General features: G+C 45.4%; 4 protein-coding genes across 5 annotated transcripts; all 4 read left to right on the forward strand.

The window, feature by feature from the left end:
* The first annotated feature begins 3673 nt into the window (after positions 1-3673).
* On the forward strand, positions 3674-5044 carry LOC100833871 (chlorophyllase-1). The gene is made up of 2 exons (XM_003565187.4): positions 3674-4111; positions 4224-5044. Exons 1-2 carry the CDS (start codon positions 3824-3826, stop codon positions 4908-4910), a joined length of 975 nt encoding a protein of 324 aa, XP_003565235.1. The 5' UTR covers positions 3674-3823; the 3' UTR covers positions 4911-5044.
* Positions 5045-6169: 1125 nt separating this feature from the next.
* On the forward strand, positions 6170-8071 carry LOC100828179 (5-amino-6-(5-phospho-D-ribitylamino)uracil phosphatase, chloroplastic). Of its 2 annotated transcripts, none has more exons than XM_003565384.4 (2): positions 6170-6414; positions 6559-8071. In XM_003565384.4, the coding sequence occupies exon 2, from the start codon at positions 6675-6677 to the stop codon at positions 7803-7805; it is 1131 nt and encodes a 376-aa protein (XP_003565432.1). In that variant the 5' UTR covers positions 6170-6414; positions 6559-6674; the 3' UTR covers positions 7806-8071. The 2 variants fall into 2 exon arrangements, with proteins under 2 accessions (XP_003565432.1, XP_010230343.1); XM_010232041.3 differs by having other exon boundaries at positions 6170-6345.
* Positions 8072-8219: 148 nt separating this feature from the next.
* LOC106866006 lies at positions 8220-8991 on the forward strand. The gene is made up of 4 exons (XM_014898479.2): positions 8220-8230; positions 8300-8306; positions 8435-8613; positions 8749-8991. The coding sequence occupies exons 1-4, from the start codon at positions 8220-8222 to the stop codon at positions 8966-8968; spliced, it is 417 nt and encodes a 138-aa protein (XP_014753965.1). The 3' UTR covers positions 8969-8991.
* An 8-nt stretch (positions 8992-8999) lies between these two features.
* LOC100834182 (beta-amylase 2, chloroplastic-like) lies at positions 9000-12831 on the forward strand. Its single transcript, XM_014899663.2, is given in 10 exon segments — positions 9000-9133; positions 9230-9433; positions 9757-9942; positions 10816-10980; positions 11089-11116; positions 11119-11205; positions 11208-11347; positions 11649-11861; positions 12101-12320; positions 12408-12831. Coding segments are annotated over 10 exon segments (1281 nt in total). The 5' UTR covers positions 9000-9124; the 3' UTR covers positions 12437-12831.
* The last annotated feature ends 215 nt before the right edge of the window (positions 12832-13046 follow it).

A 13046-nucleotide genomic window follows, 5' to 3' on the forward strand; every position in this document is an offset into this window, starting at 1 on the left:
TCAGCCCCACAAAGGCACAAACGTGATTGCATGAACCTTATGAAATTCATCGTGCATACAAAACCTCTCATCTAAATAAATAAAAAAGGTCATTGTTTTAGCAACAATGAAGAAATGTGTGGAGAGAAAATGAAGTTTCACCAGAAAATCTTATATGCTCCATTCATCATAATTTACTATTGGAGTTTCCATTGGATGATTGCCGTGATATTAAATTTTAGGTAGTTTTCTGTGGTGTCGTGATTGCTGATTCTTGGGCAGTATGATATTAGTTTCTTATTTTATAGAAGAGCCTTACCTGAGTTCCATTTTATTCCTTTGCTGGCATTAAGCCCCTAAAGCCCTGTTTGGGAGCCATGTTTCTTTTTACCCTTGTATTTTTTTAAGAAGAGTGCAATTTAAAGGGTATTGGACCCAAAACTGAACTCCTCAAACAGGTCCTAAGTTTTCTACATAGAGATAGAAATGTATCAGTGTTTTGTCATTGCATGACCCATTTTATTGTCTGTTTACAAAGTGGCCTGCACAAAAAATTTCTGTCAATCTGCGGTCCTCCTGGACTATTACGCTATGTTGACCTACTTGTAAGGGATAGTGTATGTATTGTGGCTTTCAATTGTGGCACTTTAAATACAATAGCCCATCGCTCCACATAAGCACGTATTATTTGTTAACATATGGATCATGGATGCTGTCACCATATTCAGTATTCACAGATTTCAGATCAAGTTTTGAGGCATAAACAGGCTATAATCTATGCTCAGCAGTGTATAATGAAGTCAGAATTCAGCTGTAGAACTTGAAATCAGTAAAGACATCCGGTGATAACTGTTTTGCTAATATATGTGATGGTATTCTTTAGGCTATAGCATTACTTGTTTCAAATATAAAGTATAAACCCATCCAGAAGGACCAGAACTACCAGTCTTCGCTGTTTCTATCTCTGATTTAAGCTCTGCTGCTGATGTTAGCTGTGTTTGTAAATTTATTGATGTGCTAATAATATGCCTGATGATTTCCTAATGCAGAAAATGGAACAAGAGAAGATAGAGAAGCTTGCACGCAAGGTATGCAAACATGCAGTTTCTTAAACCACTGGCAGTGGCTATTGATGTTTCATTTCCATAAATCTTCTCTTTCAATCATGCCTTGTACGGAAAATTATGCATCCTTCTATGAGTGGATATGCATGTTCTAACTTTCTAAGTAGAAAACTAGAAATACACTATACCAGTTTTCTGTGTGGGTTGTGAACTTGCTAATATGATTCCACTGCGTTTGCTTTTTTGGCTTGACCATGTACTGTTGTAGTTGTTTACAAGAGCTGTAAATGCTTGTAGGGTCCCAGCCCAGGAGAGCAAGCTCCATCTACCCCAAGCTCCGCAGCAAGTGATGTGAAGGCTGGAGGCTGTCCAGCAGAGTCATCATCGGCCGGTGTGTCGACTGACAAGAACAGGAACTACGCCGTCCTGGCAGGCACCATCGCTGGCTTGAGTGCCTTGGGTTGGTATCTCCTATCAAAGCCTAAGAAGGTGGAAGAGACGGTGGACTGAAGCTTGTGAACGGGATCAGCCCGCAGACAGCCTGTCTATGAGTTTAACCTTTGTTTACTTCATCGTTGTCACATATGCATGGGCCTTCAGCTCTGTACTGGAAATAAATGTTGACTGCACTGGCACTTGTTCTATATGCCACATCACCAAACTTTAAGCCCTAGATGTTGTTTTGCCATGTGGTGATAACTGGCATCTGTTCTTTGATGCTACATGGTTGATGATCGAAGAGGCTTTTGGGTACTAGTCGCCCTTTGGAAATGTATGGACCTGTCTGGTGCTTCTTGCTTTGGGTTAATCACATGAGGATGGATGACAAATTGTATGTGCTTTGTTGTTTGCCTCTGGTCGAGAAAAGAAGTGCAATGATTTTTGTGTTAATTTTGATGATTGTGCTTTGTAGTGTATATTTTTATGGATGAGAAATCTGGCGGGTGAGGTTTTGTAGTGTTTTGTGATAATATGCAGAGTTCAAGCGTATTCCAGCTGAGGCTCCAGGCTTGGAACTGGTACATTACCTTACGGTGCTACCTTTGCAACCTTCTTGCTCATAGTGCTTGTACTGAATATGCCACCAAGACATACAAGTCGCAGACAATAAACCAAAATTAAGGCTTAGGAAAATACCAGTTATTCAGGACATTATTTAAATAGTTAACGCTTCATCAAAAGAAAATCAATTAAGTGACTGAATCCTGCTCATTCTGCACTGCTTGTTCGCTTTCGCAAGCTAATTTTTCCCTGATCAACATGCCCTATCTGAGAGGCAGTTCAGTTCTGAAACGTTTGCGATGCCATTAGCAATATGCCGGCATTCGTTCCATCCGCTCTGAACTCTAGTTCGGTTAAGAAAAAGAAGCATTGTGGAGTACGTAATACTTCATGGAGTCTGTCTGTGCTCGGTATCCAGTATGTCTGAAAGGGAGACGTGATGTCTTTAGCAAGGTAAACAATTTGTCAGTGCACGCGTTACAAAATGATAATCTATGATTTAACCAAAGAGTCGCTACTTCCTTTGATGCTTCATCCCATAGCACCACAATGAGCTAAAATCCGCGAGACGCATAAGCTCCTCGGCTAGTACTATTTTGTTGTAATTAAAAGCAACAGATTGCCAAACTTCGAAATAAATGCGTACAGTAAAACAGCCGTACAGACTTATCACCGATAATGCTATCAAGTTGTTGATAAGAGAATCTAATTAAATGAGCAAGATAAGGACACGTAAGCTCCTCTGGTAGCATGATTTTGTCTAAATTATGAGCTACAACCATGAAAATAAATGTGCACAGTAAAACAGGTAGCTACAAACATCACCAAGAAAACGATAAATTTGTTGGTAAGAGACTAAGTGACAAAACTGTTGAGCCAAGGCAATTGTTAAGAGGGTTAGCTTCATTCTTCAATTCCTTCAGGTGCATGTCATATTCATCCATGGCCAACAACTGAGCTGAATATACATGCCTAAATTGCTCCACCTAGAATTTCAGATGACTGGAAACAAGTATAAACATGTTTAAATAAAACAGTATAAACAAGAATGACAACTCTACTTTAGGAAGAGAAAATTTGGTACTATGACAATCATGGTGAAAGGAAAAAGACAATGAGACAAGCAAAAAGAACAAATGATCACTAGTAAGAAAATCTGCACTGAAGAACTGACTATGCACTCTGCATTTCCCATGTGAGGCTAACATGTAGGAGGATTCTACCCTTCAACTTCTGCAACTGTCCGACTTGACATCATGGACAAGCGACCAGACGATACATAACTTAAGGTTCCTTAAGCATTCAGCATTATGGTGATAATGGATAAATAAGTCATATCAGTCACTTTCCTCCTTCAGAGAGGACCAAACCTGCTAAAATTATTGGAACGGACCTACCAATTATTTACTGCACATGCTGAATTCCTACTTCTTAATTCTAGAACTCCATTTATGTTGAGCTGGCCAGCTCACTCACTCACATCCATACTCTGCATTAAGGGCCGGTCGGGGGACAATGAAATGAACAACTGCAGTTAGTTGATGCAATGCAACCAGTGTCATTCATGCATGTGGACATTCAGATGCACGTTCTTCTCATTTCCCAGAGGAGCATGAAGTAGACCATCGACCAAACCTCCAAAAGCAGTTAGAGATAACATTGCCCCCCTGCTATAAATTTGCCACCTTGATCCTGATCTCTTCTCATCAGCACCACCACCCTCAAAGCTCTTACTAGAACAGAGAGTTTGTACTGCCTACCCTGAGCTTGCGTGAGAGATGGCAGCAACAGCAGCAGCAGCAGAGTTGAAGAAGAACTCCGGCGCCGATGTGCTCGATGCGGTGATCACCTCGGTGTTCCAGCCAGGGAAGCTTGCAGTGGAGGTGATTCAAGCGGATCACAATGCGGTACCGACACCGCCGATCCCGGTGTTGATCGTTGCTCCCAAGGATGCAGGAACATACCCTGTCGCCATGCTCTTGCATGGCTTCTTCCTCCAGAACCACTACTACAAACAGCTTCTCCGGCACGTCGCATCCCATGGCTTCATCATGGTTGCACCCCAGGTCGCTAGCTCTCAGAAGAGGATCCCCTATCGTATATGTATTCTGGTCACTTGACTTATGTGGTGATCAATCACTAACTCTGTAAGTAACATTTTTTCTGGGTAAAATGCAGTTCCACTTGAGTATGATACCCACAGGTGACACCAAGGACATAGAAGCAGCAGCCAAGGTGGCAGACTGGCTCCCAGAGGGTCTCCCTTCCGTGCTCCCCAAAGGGGTCGAGCCGGAGCTCTCAAAGCTCGCCTTGGCCGGACACAGCCGAGGAGGCCACACGGCATTCTCTTTGGCCTTGGGGCATGCCAAGAGCAACCTGTCCTTCTCAGCGCTCATCGGCATCGACCCTGTCGCCGGCACCGGCAAGTCTTCCCAGCTCGCACCGAAGATCCTCACCTACGAGCCCTCCTCTTTCAACATGTCGGCGGCAATGCCGGTGCTGGTCATCGGCACCGGGCTCGGTGAGGAGAAGAAGAACATATTCACCCCTCCCTGTGCACCCAAAGATGTGAACCATAGAGAGTTCTACCTTGAGTGCAAGCCGCCATGCTACTACTTTGTGACCAAGGACTATGGGCATCTGGACATGCTGGATGATGATGCGCCCATGGTGATCACCTGCCTCTGCAAGGATGGGGATAGCTGCAAGGACAAGATGAGGAGGTGCGTTGCAGGGATCATGGTGGCCTTCTTGAATTCTGCCTTGGGTGGCAAGGATAATGCAGGGCATGATCTTGAGGTCATAGTCAAAGACCCTGCGCTTGCGCCAACCACACTGGATCCAGTCGAGTGCCGTCTGGAGTGAACTAAGCTGGTAATAATATAAGCTCGTACTAAAGTTAATAACCTCATGCAGGTTGCTTGAATACGTTATTGTACTATGAGTTTTGTGTTGAGCACAAGTCATAATAAATCAAATTGGATACGTTATGTTTTCTACCATGTGCTCAGGAACATATGCCACGGTCTCCTACGCACACTTTTGAACATTATTTTCCAAGTAAATATGTTGATCAGAATTTACGAAAATATAATATTATGGGAAAACATAAAAAAAATCCTATGATATTACTTTCACCCCACAAATCTTAAATTTTTTGTATATAATTGTGAGTCAAAAGTCGATGAAGTTTGACCGCACTCATACAAGAGTGACATGCCATAACAAAGGTTATGTCACATGGTAAGATCGAGTTCTGATGAGGTATCCTCTCCTCTTGCTCTGGCGCTTCACCACTCCAAATTCCCATTTGTAGCACCAATTAAGCTGGGACATTGCGCGTCCTGCTCAGGCCGTCCACTATGGATATAGGGTGCCCATTATAGATCAGCGAACAAACCACCCCCTCCTCCATCAGTGCTTCACCGCCTAGATGTTCCATCCAGACCCATTACCGTGTTAGACAGTTTGCCACCAAACTCGATCTGAAGGTTAATTCTCGAAAAAGACCAAATATTGCCCACCTTTGTTATGGCAGTTGCCTTTAATTGTCGGTCATCTCCGTTGTATTCACACACTTGCCCCCTCTCCACCCACCCACAATCCGTTCTTTGCCCATGCGTCACTCATCTCGTGACACAAACAAATGAGTCACGCCTAAGACTTCTTACTAGATGTTCAGTAAGAATCTTTTCGTAGAAGAAATGTTCTGAGATATCAGTGCGTTTCTGTTTCACAAAGACAACCTTTAACACTGTTCGACAAAGGCTACGCATATGCTTGCTCATTTGGCTAGACAAACTATACTGTATATCATTTGTTTGGTGGCATGATTCCCGTAATTTTTACTCCATAATAAGAGGACACCAATTATGCAATGAAATAAAGCTTATCCTCCGATTAAAAATGTGTATATACTCCAAAGAGAATAATGTGTCTACATGCCTTGGCCGTTAAAAATAAATTATTTGGAAGAAAAAAAAAGCCACCGCGTCTCAATTCCAAGGCCCCGGGAGGGATCCCCCATCGGACGCTGGCTACCACGCCACGTGTCGCTCATCCGGCAGGGATTCGTGACCAACCAAACAAAGCAGCGGTTGCCGATAAAAATAGGCGAGAGAAAAGGAAAAATCTCGAGGAAGAGGAAAAGTGGAACCTCCCGCTCCCTCCCCTCACCGCCTCCTCCGTCGCCGCCCTCCTCCTCTGTTATCCGCTCTTAGGCTCGCTTGCTTTCCTTCTAATCCCGACCCAAACAGACGAATCCAACTCGGACTCGGGGCTGTTTCTTCGGAGGCTATAGGTAGAATCGAATCAATTCGGCTTCTGGTTATTAGCTGATGCTTCGTTGCTTTTCGTTGATTAGGATTAGGTACTCTCGCGCGTACTGGCTATTGCTTTATTTGTTCGCGTCTTTGCGTTGGATTCTTTTCCTTTTCTACATGCGTGGTTTGTTTGGTGTTGTTTCCGCAGCGGATTGGTTCTGAGCGGTTCTCCTTCTGTGTTGTTCTTGCAGCTTGGGCCGAGAGAAGGGCGTCCGATTGAAGAGGCTGAGGTGGGGATTTTGGGCGGAGGATTCGGCTCCGGGATCTCGATTCTTGACCGGTAGTTGGGGCGGCGGATCCGGCAGCCATGATGGTGGTCGATACGGTCAGCGCGAGCACCTCCTTCATCGCCCACCACCTGTTCGACCAGAGGTCCAAGGTCCTTGGCTGCCGTCCCCTGGGGACCCGGTTCGCTGGCAGGCGGCTTGTTGCCCGGCTGACCAGGCAGTTGTCGCCGGCGCGGCGCCTTGCGGACTGGCCGGTCAGGGCGCTGGCGATTGGGGTGACTAAGGAGGCTAGCCCCCCAAGGAGGGAGTTCCGGGGGATCCCGGGGGACGGCGATGATGACATGGGGGATGTTGGGGCGGCGACGAACCCTGCCCCTTCGTGGCCTCCGCGCAACAGGGCTGATGATCCCAACTTGCACAACCCTTTGCTCCGGCTGGAGCGGATGGGCTGCGGGTGGCTTGGCGTGATCTTTGAGTGGGAAGGGGTGATTGTCGAGGATGATACTGAATTGGAAAAGCAGGCATGGTTGACCCTTGCGCAAGAAGAGGGAAAGTCGCCACCTCTGGCATTTCTGCTCAAGAGAATTGAGGGGATGAAGACTGAGCATGCGATTTCTGAAGTTCTCTGTTGGTCCAGAGACCCCTCGGAGCTAAGGAGGTTGGCCTCACGGAAGGATGAGATACACTGCAACCTCCGTGGCGGTGCATTCTATCAGATGAGGGATGGCTCGAGGGAATTCATGAGCACGCTCGCCAATTACAAGATTCCTCTCGCTGTGGCCTCCACACGGCCACGGAAAGTTATCGAAGAAGCAATTGAAGCTGTTGGCGTGCGGAGCTTCTTTGAAGCTGTTGTGGCAGCGGAGGATGTGTATCGAGGAAAGCCCGACCCTGAAATGTTTCTATATGCTGCACAGCTGCTAAGTTTCATCCCGGAGAGGTGCATCGTGTTTGGGAACTCCAACTCCGCGGTGGAGGCTGCGCATGATGCCAGAATGAAGTGTGTTGCGGTTGCAAGCAAACACCCTGTCTACGAGCTTAATGCTGCAGACCTTGTGGTGAAGCAGCTCGACGAGCTGTCTGTGGTTGACCTGAAGAACCTCGCTGACATCGATTCTCCAGAATTTGACATGGAACCTGAGCCAGAGATGGAGGAGGAGGAAGATGCTCCCCCATCGACAGCGGTGGGCGTAGACGATTTATTCTTGTAGGAGACGAACTTGTACATTTGATTGATCCCTCTCCTGCACAGATGTATGAATGATGATTTGTCATAGCGATCAGGAAGGGCTTATCCTTCTAATCTGTAGGCTGTGTTATGTACATGCATGTATCTTTAGAGCTCACACAGTGTATATATATTTGAAAAAAAAAAAGGGGGGACTGGATATACGTCAAGGCATCTAAACTGCAGTTCCTGATGTGATGTATAACTCAGATGGATATATGTCTATTTCCAGAAAAACAGAATCCCACATCTTACTTGCCTGTTCTGTTCATACTTCCAACACTTGGATTGTTTCCTCTTTTGTCAAATGGTAGTCTTTACATTGTTTAGAATTCTGAGGATCCACTTCAATATGTATGCCTCTGTGAATGGTACTGAAATAATATTGTCAAGGGTGATGACGGCAAGGTGATTATGCAAGCACTGAAAATACATCCAGTGCTTTGTTGCAATATCTGTTTTGCCTGTCGGATTCAGCAAACTGGTGAACTTAGGTAGAGTTGGTGGTGCAGTCCAAACTAAACAATTGCGAGGCCAGCCACTGCGGTGCAATTGAGGATGAAACAAATTCTAGAATTCCAACTTCAAGGCTGGTTCCTTTGGAGGTTCTAGAAGCTGCGGGAGCGGCGGTGGCGCGCGATCACGGGGCGGATCCTGGCCGGGCTGCGGCGGCACGGCAACTACAGCCTCCGCGTGCGCGCCGACATCAACGAGGTCGCCCGCGACGCCGGCTGGGTCGTCCTCCCCGACGGCACCGCCTTCCCCTCCTCCTCCCATTCCCAGAATCCCAGGTAACTCAAGCCCTGCCAGCCGCGCTCCCATTCCGTTTGACTTTTCTTTCTTTATCTGTGAGCCAGTGCCCGCGGAGCAGAGAAGCTTATTTATATCTGTTTACTGCTTATGACGTCATAAATACCCGCAAATAGTTGTATTTGGGAATTTGTACTCGAATTTTGGTGGCCGTCCATGGGCACGGATGTACTGTACACGCAAAGGGCACGGGATCAGGAGCGGAGCGGGCGTTCCGTTCCCGCCTCCCGGGGCGTCGTTTCTTCCCCGCTCGCCGCGCGCCCCATCTCCCGCCGAGCCGCCGCCGTCGCCGGGCCGTCGTACTCCGCGCTCCGCTCCTGCTCCTCCCTCGCCTGACGCATCCCCGCTGCTCGCCGTGCCCGTCTCCGACGACCACGGCATGGGCCAGGACGGCGACGCGGGCAAGCAGGCCGGCGCCGCGTGCGCTACGACGGCGGTGGTCGCGGTTGCGCCGCCGCGCCCGCCGGCACGCCATACGTGCCCGTCTACGTCATGCTGCCGGTAAGATGCGAATGCCTCGATGTTAATTCACCTGTTTGTTCCTGTGCAGCGCGGCTGCCCTGTGTTGTCATCGTTGACATCCTCTTGTTTTGGTAGCTTGGTGTGGTGAATGTGAGCGGAGAGGTGGCGGATGCGGATGAACTCGTGGGGCAGCTGCGGGTGCTCAAGGCGGCTGGGGTCGACGGGGTCATGGTTGACTGCTGGTGGGGCAATGTCGAGGCACAAAGGCCGCAGGAGTACAACTGGACCGGCTACAAGCGCCTCTTCCAGATGATCAGGGAGCTTAAGCTCAAGCTGCAGGTGACACCCACGGCACCCTTATGTTTCTGTCCACTGTTGTAGTTTGCTGCATGATACATGGCTCTGCATCTTTTTTTATATTCTACCCTGTCTGCATGATATGGTTCTGCATTCTGTTCCCAGCTACTCAGCAATTTCAACTTGCAAGTGATAGATCACTTACAATTGCTTTTTGTGTGTCTTAATGTTGAGTGGTAATAACAAATTAACTCCGAATCAATCTAGCTTAGCACGCTCTCCTATTAATGGAACTCTTGCAAAAATGATGTATCATGGGTCTTGAGTTCCTTTGCTGATTTTACCTTTCTGCTCCATATACTCAGGTGGTCATGTCATTCCATGAATGTGGAGGCAATGTTGGAGATGACGTGTCTATTCCGCTCCCAGAGTGGGTAATCGAGATTGGAAGGAGCAATCTGGATATCTACTTTACTGACAGAGAAGGTAGGCGTAATACAGAATGCCTCATTGATAAAGAAAGGGTTCTGCAGGGCCGAACAGCAGTGGAGGTACAATCATTTTACGGTATCCCAGTTATCTTTTGAAAGTACAACCAAACCTCATCTGGTGATTCATTTCAACTTTAACTCCGTAGCCCCTCCTTCCCGAAATTACAAGGTGCACACATATCTTAAGATTTAGCTTTGACAATCAATTAGACAATTAATATAGGAGGTATTCACCATAAAATTTGTACCATTGGAAACTGCTCTCGAATGCAAATTCAATGGTATAATTTTTGTGACATATAACTCAAATTTATCAGTCAAATCCATGGTCAAAGTTGAATCTTGAAATACAAGGGCACCCTGTAATATGGGATTGAGGGAGTATATTTTTTGTATCTCAATCTTGTCTGCTAGTTTTATACTTCTGTCGGTGATAAGTTCACACTGGAGAAACTATGGGACTTTATATGAATGCTTACTCACTCCTGATCTTGAATTTTTACCAAATTGCTGCATTCTTTTTTCGAATTGGTTCAGAAGTTTGAGCCCTGCTAAATGTTTATTATGCTTTCCTAGTAATACCCACTACATTATGCTTTTAGTAGATCAGTTGCTTTTTGCAAGTCCAATAATTCTCTAACTGTGCATTATCATCTTCCTAATTTCATGCACACCCAATCATCAAAAAGTTTCAGGGAACATGAGATTTCTCATCGACACTCTTGATACATGAAGTGGGAACTACCGTGGTCTGTTTTAGAGGGTCTTGAATGAAGAAGTTGCATCTGTTTCATCTGTTAAACTTTCCTGATGGGCATATCATGAAACTATTTTTGCTATATAAATGTCAGCTTTTTGAGTTTAACAGATTCAGTTTCTGTGAATGTTATATGTGTTTGTGTTTCTCTGTTTCATTCCCATCAATTAATGTAGGTGTACTTTGACTTCATGAGAAGCTTTCGAGTAGCGTTTGATGAGTATTTTGAGGACGGGATCATTTCAGAAATTGAGGTTGGGCTAGGGGCTTGTGGAGAGTTACGATATCCCTCTTATGCAGCAAATCATGGCTGGAAATACCCTGGCATTGGCGAATTTCAGGTAAAGCTTCATCTTAGACTTGCACTGCCAATCCATGCTATATCATCTATATCTCATCAAGTTTCTTATAATACAAAAGGGGTTCACTGAGGATGTATTTTGCTCCAGTGCTATGACAGGTACTTACAAAAAAATCTGAGAAGGCTGCAGAAGCACGAGGACACACCATATGGGCAAGATCGCCAGACAACGCAGGCCATTATAATTCTGAACCAAACAACACTGGGTTTTCTGTGATGGAGGAGATTATGATAGCTATTATGGCCGTTTTTTCCTCAACTGGTACTCCCAGGTGTTGCTGGATCATGCAGATCGCGTACTAATGCTCGCCAGGTTGGCCTTTGAAGGTTCAGCTATTGCTGTTAAGGTTAGTTACAATCGTTAGTTCATGAAGTATCTGTACATTTTTCCAAGTATTTTCATGACTATACTGGGGCATTGTTCCTGTTTTGAGATGTTGATCTTTACTAGTGTCAAGCTAAACTTTTTCTCTCATTTGCATACAAAGTGAACTACTCCCTCCGTCCCATATTAAGTGACTCAAATTTGCCAAAATATGGATGTATCTATGTCTAAAAAGCGTCTAGATACATGTAATAGAAGTCACTTAATATAAGACGGAGGGAGTATATGATTGGACAGCGAAATTCACTCTTGTGACATAACAGGTGTCAGGCATACACTGGTGGTACAAAACTGCTAGTCATGCCGCTGAACTGACTGCTGGGTTTTATAACCCATGTAATGGCTACGCTCCAATTGTCACGGTGTTGAAAAAACATGGTGCGGCTTTGAACTTTACATGTGTGGAATTGCGCACTATGGCTCGGCATGAGGTTTTCCCTGAGGCCTTAGCAGATCCAGAGGGCCTGGTATGGCAGGTAGGTAACCTTGTACAATTCTAGCATGCTTATCATTCTGTTTACCATTTGCTTAGCTGCAGCTTAGCATGGTAATGCATTCTCTGGTAAGCAAACATCTCCGAACAGCAATACAAACTGGTTGGTAGGATTTACCAGAGCAACTGCTTAGTACACCATCATGTTTCAAGCTTTTTAATTAAGATCAGCTAGCTTGATGGTATATACATAACCTATCAATTGGATATATTGTATTTCAGGTGCTAAATGCTGCGTGGGATGCTGGGATACCGGTGGCGAGTGAGAATGCTCTGCCTTGCTACGACAGAGATGGCTTCAACAAAACTCTGGAGAATGCCAAGCCACGGAATGATCCAGATGGACGTCATCTATTTGGATTCACCTACCTGAGGCTTTGCAGTGTCCTCTTTGAGAAACCCAACTTTATGGAGTTCGAGCGCTTCGTTAAGAGGATGCATGGTAAGTTAGCTGATCTGTTCTGATAACGACTCCCAGTTTACCTTCGGTATCACCATGGATTTACAATTTCTTTGACGTTCTTCACAGGCGAGGCAGTTCTCGACCTGCAGGCGTAGATTGTTAGTGTTACATACATATATATACAAGTCATTCTAGTTGGCTCAGGCCTTATGGCTCTTCGGGAACCATCATATGCCATTTTGTCTTAAATAGGCAGTATTATTGGCTGATATTCGAGCTATTGAATCCAACAACGTCGCTCCATGATGTAAATCATAATTTTGCATATAGTAGCTGCCAAGCAGAAGGATCAGTGGGTTTATTTGGCCAAACGGTCACCCCACACCAGCATTGGGTCGTTCGTAGCCCTCTGTAAAAAGATTGAGGCGGTGCCAATGCTCAGACTTGCTGATGCTGTATTGCTGTTCTCTCACCTGATGCGCATGAGCAGCATACGTTCTTTATTTTATTTTTTTACTGATGAGCATAAGCGGCATCGTTAGGCTCTCCCGGTGTTTGTGTTATGTATTTTTGTTTTTGGAGAGGAATGCCAATGAGAATTTCGTTGTTCGAAAATTCCTCCTGTAGTCAAGAAGTTAATAACATGTAATGGAATTTTGATTCTAAATCTCCCATATTTTCGAGTATTAAAGATCTTCTATTTATAGATGTGGTGGGATAAGCCTTATAGGATTCAATTCAAATTAAAGTATTTTTATCCGTGCA

The sequence above is a fragment of the Brachypodium distachyon genome, chromosome 2, assembly GCF_000005505.3.
Source record: "Brachypodium distachyon strain Bd21 chromosome 2, Brachypodium_distachyon_v3.0, whole genome shotgun sequence".
Lineage (NCBI taxonomy): Eukaryota > Viridiplantae > Streptophyta > Magnoliopsida > Poales > Poaceae > Brachypodium > Brachypodium distachyon.